The sequence below is a fragment of the Lactuca sativa genome, chromosome 2 (assembly GCF_002870075.4).
Source record: "Lactuca sativa cultivar Salinas chromosome 2, Lsat_Salinas_v11, whole genome shotgun sequence".
NCBI lineage: Eukaryota > Viridiplantae > Streptophyta > Magnoliopsida > Asterales > Asteraceae > Lactuca > Lactuca sativa.
In genome coordinates, this window is record NC_056624.2 from 211,572,453 (window position 1) to 211,590,058 (window position 17,606).

The 17,606-nt window shown below is 33.0% G+C and overlaps 1 protein-coding gene across 1 annotated transcript; it reads right to left on the reverse strand.

Annotated features, from left to right (window-relative positions):
- Positions 1–1,835: 1,835 nt before the first annotated feature.
- On the reverse strand, positions 1,836–5,164 carry LOC111888291 (protein TONNEAU 1a). Its single transcript, XM_023884442.3, has 8 exons — positions 4,899–5,164; positions 4,076–4,208; positions 3,359–3,447; positions 3,155–3,277; positions 2,943–3,061; positions 2,824–2,849; positions 2,537–2,696; positions 1,836–2,180 (listed from the first exon to the last, which is right to left on the reverse strand). The coding sequence occupies exons 1-8, from the start codon at positions 4,983–4,985 to the stop codon at positions 2,150–2,152; spliced, it is 768 nt and encodes a 255-aa protein (XP_023740210.1). The 5' UTR covers positions 4,986–5,164; the 3' UTR covers positions 1,836–2,149.
- Positions 5,165–17,606: the final 12,442 nt, after the last annotated feature.

The following is a 17,606-nucleotide window of genomic DNA, read 5'->3' on the forward strand; positions in this document are numbered from 1 at the left end:
TTTCAAATTTCATTTTTTTGGGGAGTTGGTAAGGTTGAAAGGAAGATGCAATGAATTAATTTGGTATTGGTCGTAATTGTTAGAGATAAAATATAAATTGGAATTGGATGTTGGGGGCATTTAACCATGCCTTACTTCAAAAGTGGAGACGACGACTTGTAAATGAACAAAATGCACTTTGGGCTATGGTCAACAAGTCAACTCATGGTGATAAATAGAGGTGGAAATGGTGTCACCTATTTGAGGAAGCATGAAGGAAATTCAATTGGAAGGTATGTTGAATATTTTGAATAATTATCATCCTGATGAAATTGTAGATAAATGGATATGGCATTTTGACAATTCACAGTGGATGCTACCAGAAGGTTTAGTTATGAATTCGTTTGGAAGATGCTAGTGTTGCTACTAGATGGAATCACTTTGTTCCAATAAAAGGTAAACTACTTGCTTGGGTTTTCCTGAATCGTTTTCCAACTAGACTAAATCTAGTCGATAGAGGTATGTACTATCTACTTTATGTCTAAGTTGCTCCACCTTCAAAGAAGAAATAAAGCATCTATTTCAAGAATGTGAAGTGGCGGCTAGGAGTTGGAGTGTGATTGTTTGTTCATATGATGTCTCCCTTCCATCCACAAATGCGACTTTAGATATGTTTACGTGGGTGAATTCCATGCACTACTCAAAGACTAAACGAGAGGTATCGGAAGCGATTATCATGACAATTTTGTGGGTTCTATAGAACTTTCGCAAATCTCTCGTCTTTAGCTTGAACAGACTTCGAAAAAAAACTATTTTTGACGAGATTGTTGAATTTTCCTTTAGATGGTATGTAAGTAGAAAACACAAACCCATGGTCAACTAGGTTAGTTGGTTACAAAAACCAATTTTCATCAAAAACTGTTTTTTTTTCTAGCATCTAGTTATATAAAATTTGAAACATTGGATAAAAACTTGTATTTGGGTTCGTCTCATATATAATTTTTTGTTATTATTTAATGAGAGAATTTCATAAACATCATTTTTAAACATCAAAATATCATATTTGTCCAACTTAATTTCTAAATATCATATTTACCCTTCATAAAAATTTAAAATATCGTATATGTCCTTAAATATCAAAATATCATATATACCCTTCTAAAATATCAAAATATCATATATGTCATTCTTAAACATTTAAATCTCAATGGTAATATCTAAAATATCATTCATCTACAACATGACAATATTCAACAACAAAAACTAATCAATCAATACAAAAACTCCATGGAGATGGCTGAAGTTTGTCAAGAAAGTAATATTCCAACAAAGTATATGTTTTATTATTATAGACGTAAAGATAATATGGTTAAAAATTTGAATTATTATAATAACACTAAGAAGATATAAGAAATTATTCTTTGTTTAGTCGACAGTTTAAGTTAACATATATGAAATTATTCTTTATTTAGTCGACAGTCGTGACTCTTGCATTAATTTATCTTTGGGGAGTGGAGATGTGATCAGTGAAGATGTGATTGAATCTTTTTGTAGGGTTTTGAGAAAGCCAACACTTTCCTAATAAGGATGCTAATAATAACCACTTGTAATTAAAAAAATAAAACAGACAAACATATTGTTCTATCTTATTTATTTATTTATTAAATAATTATAAAGTTATATTTCACAAATTGCATGAATATAATATTCCATCAACTCGCCGAACATAAATTATAAATTATTGATTAAGCGAATAAAAAATAAAACTGTCCCCCCTCAATTATTATTAGCATCATTTGTATGTTTTAAATTGAACATTATTGTGTTTAGTCGATCAATGGTGGGTTAACACGATGTAAAAACTAAAAGAAAATATATCAGTAACACAAACTTACCAAAATACTTTACAAATTACAACCATGGTATTAAATCACACAAATACTTGTTTTCATGCTAAATCAAATCCAGCCTTGGAAATGAAGGGCAAAAAACAATACATAATTAAGTCTAAAAAAAACATGAATAAAGAAAGCATTTGAAAGCAAAACACGAAAAACATTCGTTCTTTATGAAACAACTTTCTCATAAGTCATATATGAAGAACGACATGCTACAAGCTACAAGTACTTGGATTCGTTCAAGTTACATATGAAATGTCATCATCTACCCTTCAATCTTCATTGCTACCCTCCCCACCATGTCTGAATTCATTACAAAAAAAAAAAAAAAAAAAAAAAAAAAGCAAAATTACTTTCCAAAAACTTATGCATTTATAATGATGATGTGGCATTGTATAAAAAAAAACGTAACGTACTTTGGCCAAATTTCTATTCTTTGTAGTGAACTTTGTTTTGCCCCACGAAAAAAAAAACGTACTTTCAAAAACTTTGTTCCATTTTATACACGAAATCTTTGGATAATGACACGTCAGCAGAATTATAACTAACGCACATTGTGTTTTCTTCTGATAAACAAATTGGCCAAAGTAGGTTTACCTTTGTTTTATATGCAATTTTCCCAAAAATCAAAATAATAAAATGAAGAAAGGAAGACAAACCGCCAAGAGGTGGTCAAATTTCGAGCCTTTCTATCCAACTGAAGATTTTCCAAGGCAATGGAGGCCCGATTAATATCCTCTGAGGTGTCATCATTTTCGTATCTCCAATTGTAATCATCTTTCTTGTAGCTAGAGTTTGAAGACCCTCCACCTCTTCGGTCTGAATAATAATCACAAGGCTATTTCAGTCATTTTTAACAAAAATGTTATGAGAATTGAATTCCATCTTGAAATCCCACGGAATCCAAACGGCCCCTTGTTATGTGTAAAGGAATAGTAATGCTTACCAGATGCCTGGGAACCAGAACCTTGTCTAGAATACAAAGAAAAAAAAATATCTGTTAGTAATAATAAGATTAAGATGGAATTAGATGATAAGGTAAATGTAAAAAAAGTTAATAATAACCTTCCAAGAGGAGCTAATCCCCCAATAACAGATGATGAAGAAGGTCTACGGTTTCTGGAATCGGAATCCTGCTCTGGAATCATCGATCTCCTTCCACTACCTCTTCCTTGAGATTGATTCTGCAACCAACCAACCAAGATACTGTATTGTTTCTTTTTGACTTAATGAACTTAATGGGGTAAGTTATTTAGAGGAAAGAAAGAGTATGAAACCTTAAATTTCAAGAACCCTTCAAGTACATCCAACAGCAATGGACCACTATCTCCATTCCTGTTTATATCATATCCATTCTTGTTACTGAAATCTCGTAACTCGGTTTTCCATGCGTCCTTTTGCTGCAAAAAGAAAGAAACGTGATTGAACAAAAACTACAGAGATTCATGAATATGGAAGTTTTTATGAAACCATATGATTACCAAATTACACTCTGGTAAATAAACTTTTAGTGTGTGGCCAAGCTGTGCCCAATCCAAGTATTCACATATTAGTGCAGTTAGAAGCCGGCCTGTAATCATATTAAAAGTTTAAAAACAAACATCATGCTCTAACGAGTTAAATGCCAAACAAAATATCTAAAATAAACATCAAGAATGGTAACCAGAGGGTAAAATGGTAAGTTTGATATTACAACTTTGCCAAAAAGGGAACTGTTTGATCGATCGATTTTAAGACATCTTGGTAAAGGAAACTATTGCATGTGTTTTGGAATTGAGTAGTTTAATGTAGATTATATGTCAAGTGGATCTTGATACTAAAGCAGTTTATATCCATGAGAATGATAGAAAGTTACATGCTGTTTTTTTTTTACTTGATGTATTTAATGGGGGCGTGACTTAATCCGGTTGTTCCTTTTTTACTTAATGCAGAATGAACGAATTAATAGAGAAAGTTAGGGAAATGAGGCTTTTCCCATTAAGTCCTAGCTTTCTACATACTTGGCCTCATTAACTTTTCCTCTCATTCCACCGAGTGTGCTATTATTTTCTGAAATAGCTTTTATACATCATTTATGCCGGCAACATTTTATCTAAACAGCACTTAGTGGAAAAGAAAAGAAAAAAGCAGGACCTTAGAAACCTTAATAACTAAGAAACATGAGAACATAGCTCTGATGATGGAAGTTTAGAAGATACCTGAAGGGGAAGCATGTAGTTGTTTTGCTCGATCATTGCAGCTACCCAACAGTGCAGGAGGTAGGCCCTCATCTTGTTCAATTGCCTTATCCTCTTCCTCTATTGCCTCAAATACACTTGCTCTCAGCTCAGCCTTTCACCAATACAAAATGTATCAGGCATACCATTATTGAATTGATCAAAAAAAGAAAATATCTTTGTAGTTTCAATAGATTCCTACTCGAGAAATTAGGTTAGATACTTTTACAGATCCTCTCTAAACACATTGTATATCAAACATAGTTTTCATCCAATAAACAAAAGAGAATCGTTTCGCTACACAAATCCTCCATTTGAAGCTCAAAACTCTTGACCGAACCTAATGGGAAAGAAGTTAACATTGAACCTGAATACTTGCAGTTTTCTATATAACTGTTCAATAAATGTTAAAGTTTGAAAGATAATGAACAGCAATATCCGTGTCCAACGGACAATATTAGTCTTAATAGCTTGAAAAATTGAACTACTTCACAACGAAAGATCCCATCACTAGCAAGCTCAAGAAAACAAAAGTAAGATCACAAGCTTGATTATCACCTAAGACACTCATGAACACAGCAGAAAACATTCACATTTTGGTCGATCACCTCAGAATCTAACATATACACGATATAAAATACATAAAACCCACCCGATCCAACAACCCTATGCACCCCATTATAAGCGCAAAAATATTTTGAACCAATTCGTGAAATACCAATATAATTGAAACTCTATAAAGAAATTTAACCGAAATCCAAACGAATTGAAGAATAGAAACAATTTAAAGGGAGATGTGTTTTACTCGGATCTTAGCGAGAACCCCTTTCTTTTCTAGGGTTCGAGTGACAAGGGTCTTCAGGTCCATCATTTCTCTAGTATAATCATCCATCTTACAGAGGTTGTCGTGTCGCTGTTCGTCTTCTCCAGTCCTCGGAAGGAAACTTGATTTTGGGGTTGTTTTGAATTCTTTTTCGACTGTCTTTGTGGTAATTCGGGTATGCAACTGCAAGACGTGAACCGATTGTTCGAAGTTGAAACGGGTTCTCAATTTCGGGGATATGGAGTCGATGTTTGCAAAAAGCCAAAAACAACAATTATTTAAATTGCTATTTTAGATTTCAATAAATGATAATAATATATACGAGTACATTTTTTACACCAAATATTTTTAAAAATTTCACACCAACACACTGAAATCTAAAATTGCTATTTTAGATTCCAAAAAATATTTTCAACCTCTTCTACTCTAATAAATAAGAATCTTTTTGCCACATGTCACGTTCTTATTATTTTGCCACATGTAATTTATAGTAATTTTAAATTAAATTTTATTCCACATGTCATTTTATGGTTTTCCATTTTATTAAATTTCACATAATATTAAATGTACTAATAAATGCATATCAATTTCATTAATAAACTATCCTTTAAATTTCAAAATTATCAAGTTAAAGTTTTATTAGTTTCTTTTATTTACTTATCTAAATTATTTGTTTAAATTTAAAAGAGAAATAAAACACCTTAATTTTTATAATTCAACATTTTTTTCATTTTTCTTATAAATTCAAAGTTCTTAATGTTTAGAATTTTATATTTAATTTTTATTTTAAATAAATCCATGTAATACATGGGTCTCACACCTAGTTTACTAATAGATTAACACGATGTGAATATTAAATAATTAGGACTTTTTCAACTCATTTTGATCCAATCTAAAAAAGATGATGCTCTCATAATTCAATGTTGGTTAGATCCTTGACGCATCCCGATCATATATGCTTTAAAAATCCGTTTCAAATCCATTGGAAAAAAGAAAAAATAAATAAATAGGAACAAAACCATAATTTAAATATGTTATAAATTAAAACATAAACCAAAAATATGCCACCTATCAACATATCATAATAATGAAAATTTTCTCTTTCGGTTTTTTAACTGAATTTTATTAAAATCCAAATATCCAATTTTGATTAGAGCATATTAGCCCTAAGATATAGGGCCTCATATGTGGTTGTAAAAGAAATAAACCCCAAAAATAAAGATGTGGTTGTAAAAGAAATAAACCCCAAAAATAAAGATGCATATAAATATTGGACTTGGTAAACATGTAAAGATAAGGTGTCATGTTGAATTTTTTATCTTGAAATATAAATGGGTTGAAAGATCTTAACATTAACTTTATCCGTTTAATTTATATGTTATATCATGTCAACTTGTTACTTAAACGAGGTTATATATCTCCCACAACCATTTTTGTTTTGTGTCGGGATTAGGGTTTAGACGTTATAAACATTTAATGTCATGTTAAGTTGAAACACTAAACGGGTTGAAAAAGTTTGACTATAATCTTATCGTTTAATTTTCATATTGAGTGGTGTCAACTCGTTTACTTAAATAAGTTGTGGTCTCTTACCCAACACGATTATTTCAATTCGAGTATGTGCTTAGTTAGGAGGTTTAGGATTTAAACCTTATAAACATGTTAAGTCATGTCGCATTGAAACACTAAACGCATTGAACAAACTTGACCATAAACTTACTTGTTTATTTTTTTTTGTCTCAACTCATTTACTTTATTTTCTGTCGAGTTTGTATCAGGTTTAGGGTTTAGGGTTTAAACATTACAAGCATGTTGTATCATAATCAGGGGTGGATGCAGAATTTCACAGTATGTGTTGCACGGAAAAGTCATGGGTTGCACGATAGTAGAAAAAATAAAAAATTTTGAAAATTTTCGAATTTTTTTTCACTGCGGTCGGAAAAGTCAGGGGTTATCGGTGCCGCCCTGGACACCCCCCTAAATCCGCCCCTGATCATAATGCGTTCAAATACAAACATCGTATTGGGTTGAAACACTAAATAAGTTGAAAGAGCTTGACCTCTAACATTACCCATATAATTGTGTAACGTGTTGTGTTAACTCATTTGAATGGGTAGAGCTTTAGAAGTCTTTTAACTAAACTCGTTTATTTTATGTAATATTCGTGTCAGATTAGTGGGTCTTGACAGTTTTTCTCGACTTCTAATACATATGACCCATTTTAATGCGATTTTCATTTAGTATATTGCCCAAAAATTAAGGTTTCATTAGTTCAAGTAAACTCTTCAGGGTAATTTTCAATGCACCAGCCACCAAGCAAAGTAGCAAACCCATATTCTATACCATTTTTTAAAAAGTCGTTATATTTTATGTAAAGGAAAAAAAAAATGAATTTCATGTATTTTATTTGATCTAAATAAGCCATAAATACGTAGATTTTCATGGAAAGTGAAAAACGTTTGATCAAGTGGTTATCAACTTATCATCCATTTTTTGTTGCAAAATCAGCAATTTATTAAAACGATATTCAAATTTGAGATTCAAATGTGAACCGCATACTTTTTTCGTCTTTTAAATAAGTTTAGATACTGTTTCACATTATCATTAATCATCGAATATTGGAGCCGAATTGGTGTTACTTTAAATTAAATACTCAATATAAAGTGTGAAAATTGATAAAGAAACATTATATTGGCTATAGAATTTTAGATTGGCTAACCGGGTGAAAATTAAAATGATTATTTTTGTATCAGTCGAGATGAATTGATCTAAGACATCTCTTGTACATTGTCTTTACCTTTCTTATGTATGATACTATGATTGATACAATATTAAATACGATTATAAAAACTATATTTATAATTTTAAAACAATAGAATATACTTTTCATCATCCACTGTGATCAAGAAATATAACCCATAACAAACAAATTTATTTAGATATGCAAACCACACAAATATAAAGAAAAATATAGTGTGAATAACGAGAAGAATGCATGATGAATCAGGATCAGGATCAAGAAAAACAGCTACAACATGAAGATCTTGGTTTTTTCATAGTAGTCGACAACCCTGTAACACCCTTCACTTCCTTCTTTAACTCCTGACAAATTTTGGCTTTCACCTCTCCTCTTTTTGGAATAAGCCTCGTTGTTGTTCTCGTCTTTTCCATTTTTCTCCGTTGATCTTCCATTGTTCGAATGCCAAAGAAAATGAATAGAGACAAAAACACGTTGTTTAATACGCTAAAATAAAATTCCTTTTTCTGTTTATCGTTAGATCAAAAGGTTATGGTTCTGTGTCTGAGAAACAATACGTTTTATTTTGCAAGAAAGTGAAGTGAGGAACAAGAGCAAGTTGGGAGGCGTGTCCTCTTGATAGGATATATATAAAGACTATAGTAATCGAATTCACACATTCTCAACGTGTGTGAACATGATTTAGGCATTAAGAAAATAGTTTTAATTGGGGAATTTTTCATATCTTATTGATTATGGCATGCCAAAAGGTTTAATATACACACAGATATATTGATGGCGGTAAAAAAAGAATATAGAATCATAAAATTCTAATGCCTTTATTATTTTACTTATATATAAACTGATGAATTCTCGTTTTCTTATTTAAAATGATTAAGAAAAGTATAGCATCTTATGCCATTATATATATATATATATATATATATATATATATATATATATATATATATATATATATATATATATATATATATATATATATATATATATATATATATATATATATATACTAGCCGTTAATCTGTGCTAAGTGACAGAGACGAATAGTTTGTTGCGTTAATTATTTCCATTCGCAAACATATGTTATATTTCAAGGAATGTAAATTACTTTTCGACGAATTGTTTTCTTTCGGTGTTAATTTGTCATTCAGAAATGTCTATATTGCTATTTTAGATTTAATATAAAAGTATGTTGATGTATTTTGTTCAAAATAATGTTTTGTTCTAGATTAAAAATAAATGTATTTTGTTTTTTACAAGGCTCTAAAAAGTTTGTCATGGCTCCAAGGCTTGTACCTGCCGCCAAGTTTTACTAAAACGTTGTCTTAACTCATATATGTGTATAAAAATGAATAATAGCTGAAATACCATATAAAAATATTAATTATACACAAAATTGTCGCCTTATGTCATCTGATGCGACCTTGCCCTCGTACTCTGGCTCGATGTCTGGTGCGGCGCTAGAAAGTATCTTCAAGGTCACAAGAGAAAATCGCCGTCATCCGCTTCCCGAGAGGAGACTCCCGGAAAAACGCTCCGACAGTCAAGTTAGATGGGGTTTAGGGTATTTCTGATAGGAATAGCTTGGTGAAGAGTACTTACCTTTAGCGCACTTGAATGCGTCCTTTTATACTTAGCGACCCTGCTCGTCCGTACGAGACAGGATCGCTTTTAGGGGACAAGGTCAGAGGCGCTAATTGGAGGGTTGTGCGCCTCTTTCTATCAGAGCATTGCCATTGGCTCCGTCAGTAATGTTCTGATCCTTCGTCTTGTCGCTTGACCGTATCCTTTGTCTTGATGCTGGGAGTGTCCCTGGCGGGCGCGAGCCTTTCATCGGGGCGCTGGCGGGCGCTGAGTCCGCTTCTCCTGGCTCGGCCAGGGCGCCAGGTTTCTTGGCCGGGCGTGACTCTTCCGTGCCGGCTTAGGCACGTCATCATCACGCCTTATAGACGACGTGACTCGCCAAGGCTCAGAAAAACTTGAAGTTTGACATTGTCACCAAGTCACGCCTTAAGTTATTTAGAACTTTGGTTTTTATACAAATATACATTGTTGATTAAAAACCAATTAAATCTTCGTTTTCAACCCTTTTGGGCCAAATTAAACAAATTCAATTTTACTTTCTATTTACCTCTGTGAATCATCTTTAATCAACTTTGTTATTTTAAATTAAAATTAAACTGCGGTACAACCAGTATTTTGTAGTTTTGGTTGGTTTCTGAACAAATGTATTATTACTTAAATCATTGAAATAAAAATAAATGACCATTTAAATTCAAACGTACATCCATACATATATTAGTTTAGTCTTGCAAATTGTTTTATTATTTTTGGATTAATAGTTGTATAAAAAATTGGTCGTTAGATTGGGACAATGTTATAAAGTTATCTGTTATTATTAATTTCTAATATTATTAGGCCAAAGGTCCTTTTAAGAGGTACTCGCGCAATGCAACAGTCAGTAAATAGTTGCTTTCGAATAATAGTTTTCTTTCGGTAACTACTTTTGTTTCAGAAACATCTCATATCTATATAACATATTGTTTGTTGGGAGACGAATAGTTTCTTTTCAACGGTTAGTTTTCTATCTAAATAATGTTCACCTATTGAAAATGGTGAACGTTTTATGGACGAAGGTTTCCTAACGGATCTGGAGCAAACATACGGCATGGTATCATCTTTAGTTATGTATAGATATTGCCTAAGAGCAAGACATGAAAGATTACATGATACTTGTTACATTTAGGCCAATCAGGAGCCAAATGTAAGAAATAGTAACGTAGTTCCATTTTTTCTTATATAATATCTTACTTTCATTGCTATTTCTTCAAACTTTTTAAATTTTATTTTAATTCTTTTTCTTATTAAAACATTATACTTTCAAAGTATACACAAATATAGCCTTTACAATAAAAGCATTAAGAGTTGTAAACATACACACGTCGTCACATATACATACAATGTAACGACCAGCTTTTGAGGTATTAATTATTAATTATTTCCAAAAATTATAGCTGGGCCAAGTATAGATAAAAGGACTATTGGATTGGACTTAAGCAAAGGGGCCAACGAATTGGGCCGCCCATAAGACGTACGTTGGGCGTAGCCTTGGCGTACGTGGGGGGGGGGGGGTAGAGGCAGGCATCAGATGCGGGGGGCGCGCGCACGTACGCGCAACATGCCAGGAGTACGCGCAATGTACGTGAGCAGATACCAAACCCTAATTTTTAGGGTTTAATTAAGAAATATAAATACCCCATTATAACCACCCTTGGCCTCCCTACCACCCCCTCACCCTCAGAAAACCCTAATACGCCTCATACTTGATTGTTGTGTGTGTGTTCAACTTTTTTGAGCTCATTTTGGTGAAGAAAAACTTTGAAGAAGTGAAGGAGAAGTTGGAGAAGAAGCCTTTGAGTACCTTGAGCTCGGGGATCTGGATTAAGCTCATCATTTGGCATCAAGAGAAATTATAAAGCTCCTAACTTTCCTCCTCAAAGTCTAGAACTGGGGTTTTGGAAGATTTAGACCTTTTAGGTCTAAAGATTGGATCTTGATCATGCAACTTCGATTTTGAGCTTAGGGTTTCCACCCTTGAAGCTCAATGAGTCCCTTTAGTAGTAAAGTTGCAAGCTTTGAGGCTTTTATGAAGTCATGCAAGAGATATAGCCTTTTCTTTGGAACGTCATTGTCATTTTTAGTGTTGGGCTCATTTGGTGGTTGCAAGCCACCAAGTGACCAACTTTAAGGACTAGGACGAAGCATGGGACTCAAATTTGTAAGTTGGACATTCTGTCTTAAGAGATTAAGTCGTTTTGGAGAAGATGGCTTAACAGGAGAGTACGTTGGGCGTACACGCCATTACGTGCAGCGTACAATCCATTCAAGCAGCATGCGCAGCATACAGATACGTACGCTCAGCATACGCTCAGTCAGTGGGTTTAAGTTATTGGGCCTCAGTTTGGGCTTAGCTTTGGACATAACAGTAGTTGGGTCGTGATGGGCCTTCATAAGTCAGTTAAGGGCCCAAGAATTGGTTTAGGCATGGAAGAAAATCCCATTTGAAGAGTTGGGCCCAATTTAGAAAATTGGGCCATTTGGGGACTTAATGGGCCCTAGTGAGGGCTAGAAAGGAGTGGGCCTAGGTCATGGACCAAATTAGATCAAAAGTGGTAAAATAGTCATTTTACCCATAAAAGAGCCATCCGTTTTTGACTAAATGTTTATTTGGTCATTATAGCTGGGGAGTAGTTGGAGCAGTCGGTGGTGTCACCTTTGCACGAGTTATTCAGCAACCTATTGAGAGGTAAGTTACCTTCTAGTAGCGGTGGGTCTACGGCCACAATGTCGGCCCACTATTAGGAGATGTATGTTAGATGATTGTCTTTGTGATATTCATCTAGATTTGCTGCTACCTGTTATGTTCTATGTGCCAACATGATATGATGTTATGTGATAGTGGTAGTAGTAGGGGAGATAGTCCCCAAGTTACCGATCGATATGGCCGAAGGGGTAGTTTAGTACCCAGTTATGCTAGACAGATTATGATTATGTGATAGTATGTGATAGACCGGTCGAGAGGACCGAAGGGGTAGGCCAGCACCCATATATGCTAGGCAAGGTCATCGATCGAGAGGACCGAATAGGTAGGCCAACACCCATATATGCTAGGCAAGGTCACTGGTCGAGAGGACCGAAAGGGGTAGGCCAGCACCCAAATATGCTAGGCAAGGTCACCGGTCAAGAGGACCGAAGGGGTAGTCCAGCACCCAGATATGCTAGGCAAGGTCACCGGTTGAGAGGACCGAAGGGGTAGGCCGGGCACCCAGATATGTCTGACAATATGTATGCTATATGATTGTATGGTATGTGGTATGATGGCGGAACTCACTAAGCTTCGTGCTTACAGTTTTCAGTTTTGTTTCAGGTACCTCTTCTGAAAAGGGGAAGGAGCAGGCACGGTAGCGGCACATCACACTCACACATGATTTTCGCATTGAATTTTTGGGATTGTACTTTGGTTTTTATTGTTATTGATGATATGGTTTGAGACACGTTGTTACAGTTTTATAAATGGATTTGACATTGGTAAACTAATTTATGAGTTACTTAATTAAAAAAATGAAAATTTTGGCCTTGAAAATCGAGATGTTACATACAAACACTTAGGAAAGCACACACATACTTTCTTTCTTGCATTATAGTATTGTACTTCAAAATACAATCCTTAATTAAATAAGAAAAAATAGTTAAAAATAAATTGAGAAATAGAAATAAACTTACGATGCTATATTAGCCTCCATTACATTTTGTATTTAGTATAATCATGCCCTTTGTCATTTACTTGCCTTCTTTTCATGGAGTTGGTCCCACATGAAATACTTTTTTGATTTCATGAGAGTCAGTTAAAAACTATGACAAATATGCACTTGCTTTTCATTATTTTCTTCTTTTCAATACCAACATGTTGGCAACATCATATATGCAGCAACTAGTATGCTAAAAGAAAAGGTAAATCCAGATATAAAATAAAGTGACCCAAGAATCAACAACAATAATAATGATGATAAATAAGAAAGAAAAATGGAGATGATATGGTGTGTTACTTTAGTTTATTGCAATACCATCAACACTGGAGCAACACCAAAGAAGTGAAAGCATGAAAAAGGTGGTCACGCTGATCCAAAATAGCCAACACATATGCCCTTTCAAAAAAACTATTTTGTTAGGTCTCAGTAACCAAGTTATTGTTGCACACTTCAGTTCACATTTTATGCAATCGCGGGCAAACCTATTGTCTTACATCAGTTTACTTTCCAATATTTTCTGATTAAGACAGTGAACTTTCAAAAACCTACTCAATTATAGCATTGTACATTCATTCCTTTTACATTTGATTTTTATGAACTTGAAATGGGCATAATTATTAAAACAAATGTAGATGGTGAAAGAAATTTAATTGCCTACGGATGCTAAAAATTTAAACAATCGTACCTAGTTTTCACTTATGTTATTGGTTAAATTCCTCCTTTCATTTTCCTTGTACTTCAAATTAAAACAATGCACACTAAAAATAGCACATCTTGATGATGGTAAGATAAGCAAGGTGCTAAAAAATAAAATAACCAAAAAAATTAGGTAGATGCTAAGAATAAAATGAACTTTTGATTATTTTTTAGTGTAATAGTGAAATTTGTTTTGTGTTTAAATAGATGTTCTATAATAAAGATAAGACGTTAAATATAATAAAGGTTATTAAATATTCACAAAAAATCAAGATTGTCTTACTCATTTTATATATGTTGATATCAAGAAAACATTCAGATATTTCTTCTAAAGAGAAAGGTATACATTAGGCTTGTCCATCACAATTGATGTTTTAGTTTATTGTAAAAATTAATTATTTGGAATCCATATTATTATTATTATTATTATTATTATTATTATTATTATTATTATTATTAATTGTATTTCCCCACTGATGCTTAAATCTTTCCATTTAAATGGTAATGAAACACATAAGAGTTGAGAAATCGTTGATTTATAACTTTAAAAAACATAAAAATTATTAAACATTTTAAGAAACCTGAATTGCCTTCACCAAAAGTGAGTATTGGTAGGGGTTCCAAAGCTCTGTAACAAAAAGTCATTAACATTATAGTTCATCAACAATAACTTCAATATCAGAGCATTAAAATTATAATAATAAATTAAATCCACTAAATCTTATGATTGCATCTTTAATCCATAAGGATTTCATCATCTTTATCTCATAAGTAGGATGTTATAAAGCAAATAAAAATTTACATGAAGGTCATTTCAAGACTTCTTGCTTAAAAAACCCAAGTTAGGGAAAATAAATAAATGTAATAGAAAATAATGGCAATAGTTGAATCATAAGCATAATAATCAGTTTACACACAGAGCCAAACATATAGATATACACACATACATATAGAGATTAGATCTCACACATACATGCCCTTGCCACCTGTCACTCACACTAACTATAACAATGTACAAAAGAGTTTGAAAAGTCGAGATTTTGCTTACCTGTTGTAGAATCTATATACTACTCTCATAGCCACAATGAAGATTGTATCCTATAGATTCTTATTAAGTATATCTTCCACACCACAACTTCATTTTCATCTAAACCAAAATAATTATCCAAAGTGAATCTTTTTTGCCATTTTTGATAGTTGCAAAAAACTATAAATGTAGTTATGACATGGTATAAAAATCATCATAATGATAAAGTAATCTTGTAAAAACCTTATTTGAAAATTCCAATGATCAAATTAGATAAGAAACATTGATAGAACGAACATCTCATTCTAAAACATAATGAAAACATAATCCAACCCTGTTTTCTGTTAAAAACATCTAAATTCACACCAGAAACATCCAAGACTCACCTTTTCACTCAATTAAAAATCAAATTAATCACATTGCAACCCCCTTTTTATCCTTTTGTTTTTTCATGAAAAATGAATCATTTACCTACAATATAGAGAATATCACTTGGTGATATCCTAGCACATGAAGCCACATTGAACAACAACAAAATTTTGAATATAAGTTATTTAAAACATACATTAGAAATATTCCAAGAAGGCAAGTACAAAAATGTAACAATTTGTCATAACTTAAAAAAAACATACTCAAATTGAAAACCTAAATCGGAAATCACCTCATAGATCAAACAAAACCCAATCGGTGCTTAAAATCTAAAGTTAAGACTTCAAGCAAGCATTAATCTTGACTTTCTCAATTGCAAACCCTTCTGTAAGAAACTTTAATTAAATTCCAAGTATACGTAATGTGATATCCCAATTTTCACGGCAAAAAAAGACTGATTTTGTTTATGCTTGTTTGAAAATCAGAGTAACATTTTACATAAAAGTGTTGCGAAATTTGTTCCCAAAATAAAAATATGATAAAGATTTATCAAAGCATTTCCGTAGAAATGTATTTCATTAAAAAGACTCGGGATGTCATGTTCGATACAGATCAAAAGCATAAACAATACAATATAAGCCTTACTACGTTATTTCATATCTACAGGCCTATATCCGTAATCCCTCATCCAAAACATCATATCTATGCTCGAACGTTACTACCTGTAATACATGAAACTGAGTGGGTCTGGCTTGGGAGCCTGGTGAACATATAATATTTTCAACCCATAATAAATAAATTATTTAATTTCATCAACAAACAATAACCCGATTACCCGTTTCCGTTATCCTCACTTTACGTCCCTAAACACCTATCATAAGGGACCTACCCTAAGGATCATCATCAGGATGGACACTACTGCTAAGGGGATTCCTCAACAATAAATGTCCTTAAGGCAACCATGAGGGGGATGGTGTACACCGGTGAACACATCGTTCACAAACACCTACAGGTTGCGAGCATGCTAGCGTTCCACTAGACTGTCTAGAAGAGTCTGTGGTCATCATTCATACTCCGCTAGATGACAGAATCAACAACAACAACATCGAGGCCTCTTATTATTTTATCACACATCGTCTATTACATCTACCCATGTTTTACCCCAACATTTTTGTAGATATAAAATACATATACAGTTCAAATCATTTAAACATGTATAAAAAAATTTTCATCAGCATATACAACAAGTTAGAGGTGAGCGCGGTGCGGTTCGGTGCGGTTATTGTCTAAAACCTCACCACTAACCGCAAATGCGGTTAATCCATTTTTAAAATCGCTTGGTGCGGTTATTTTTGCGGTGCGGTTAGACGATTATTTTTGCGCTGCGGTTTTGTTTTTTCTGTGTTGCGGTTATTTACCGCATGGATTTGGTGTGGTTATTTTGTGTGGTTTTTAACCATAGTTTAGGGGTCAAACGGTTTTAAAAGTTTAAACATATTACTAGTAATAATAAAAAATACCATAATGTATAAGACAATTAACTTAAATCACAAACAATTAATATCTTAAAAACATCAAATTAATAGTAATTAACAATAAATTTCTTAAAATTGTTTAATTTCATCATTTTTCAAAGTTAAAACATAAAAAAAACCATACTTTTGTCTTCTAGTATTTTATTCATCTTTCATTCATGAAACTTGTCTTATTTTTAATATTTAATATATTAACAATTAATACAAAAAAAGTTGTATATAATAAATGCGGTGCGGTGCGGTTTTTTTGCGGTTTTTAAAAACTAATAACCGCACCGCACCGCAAATTTGTGGTTTTTGAAAATCAGAAAACCTCACAATCGGTTTCTATTGCGGTTACGGTTTATCAGTTGCGGTTTTTGCGGTTAATTTTAGTTGTGGTACGGTTTTTGCCCGCCCCTACAACAAGTATTCAGACAATATGCACATATAGCATGTAGTTTATATTAAATACTTCATATATATGTGTAAGATGAAAGTGACTATGCACTCACTTGGTAAAGTGGTGATTCCGAACTCAGACAACGCTTCGTTACTCTCAAAACAATTTTATTCGACAAAACTTAGTATCAATACCACTAGGGTTTAGTCTAACGTTAACCGCGACTAATTAATAGTCTAACTATTCATACTATCACATAAGCGTTAAACAACACTCTTATATAACTCATAATAATAACCCAAATAATTATTTTAAGGTCCTAATAATGTTACTATAATTAATTAGAAGCTATATTAAAAATAGCGTAGGTGTATCTCACTTACAACAGATTTTTATTAAAAAAAATCGGGCTTCGCTAGAGCAGCGTTTCCGAGTCGAAAGTTTTTCTTCTCGGAGCCGCCGGACTCTCCGGGGCTTCCTTCTCGTGCTATGGAGGTTCCCTAGACTTGGGAGGGGTTTAAGGAGGCTAGAGAGAAATTATGAAATTATGAATGATTCGTCCTTTATTTATATGGATTTTATCGTAGAGTAGCCCTTAAGCTTCGTCCGTATCT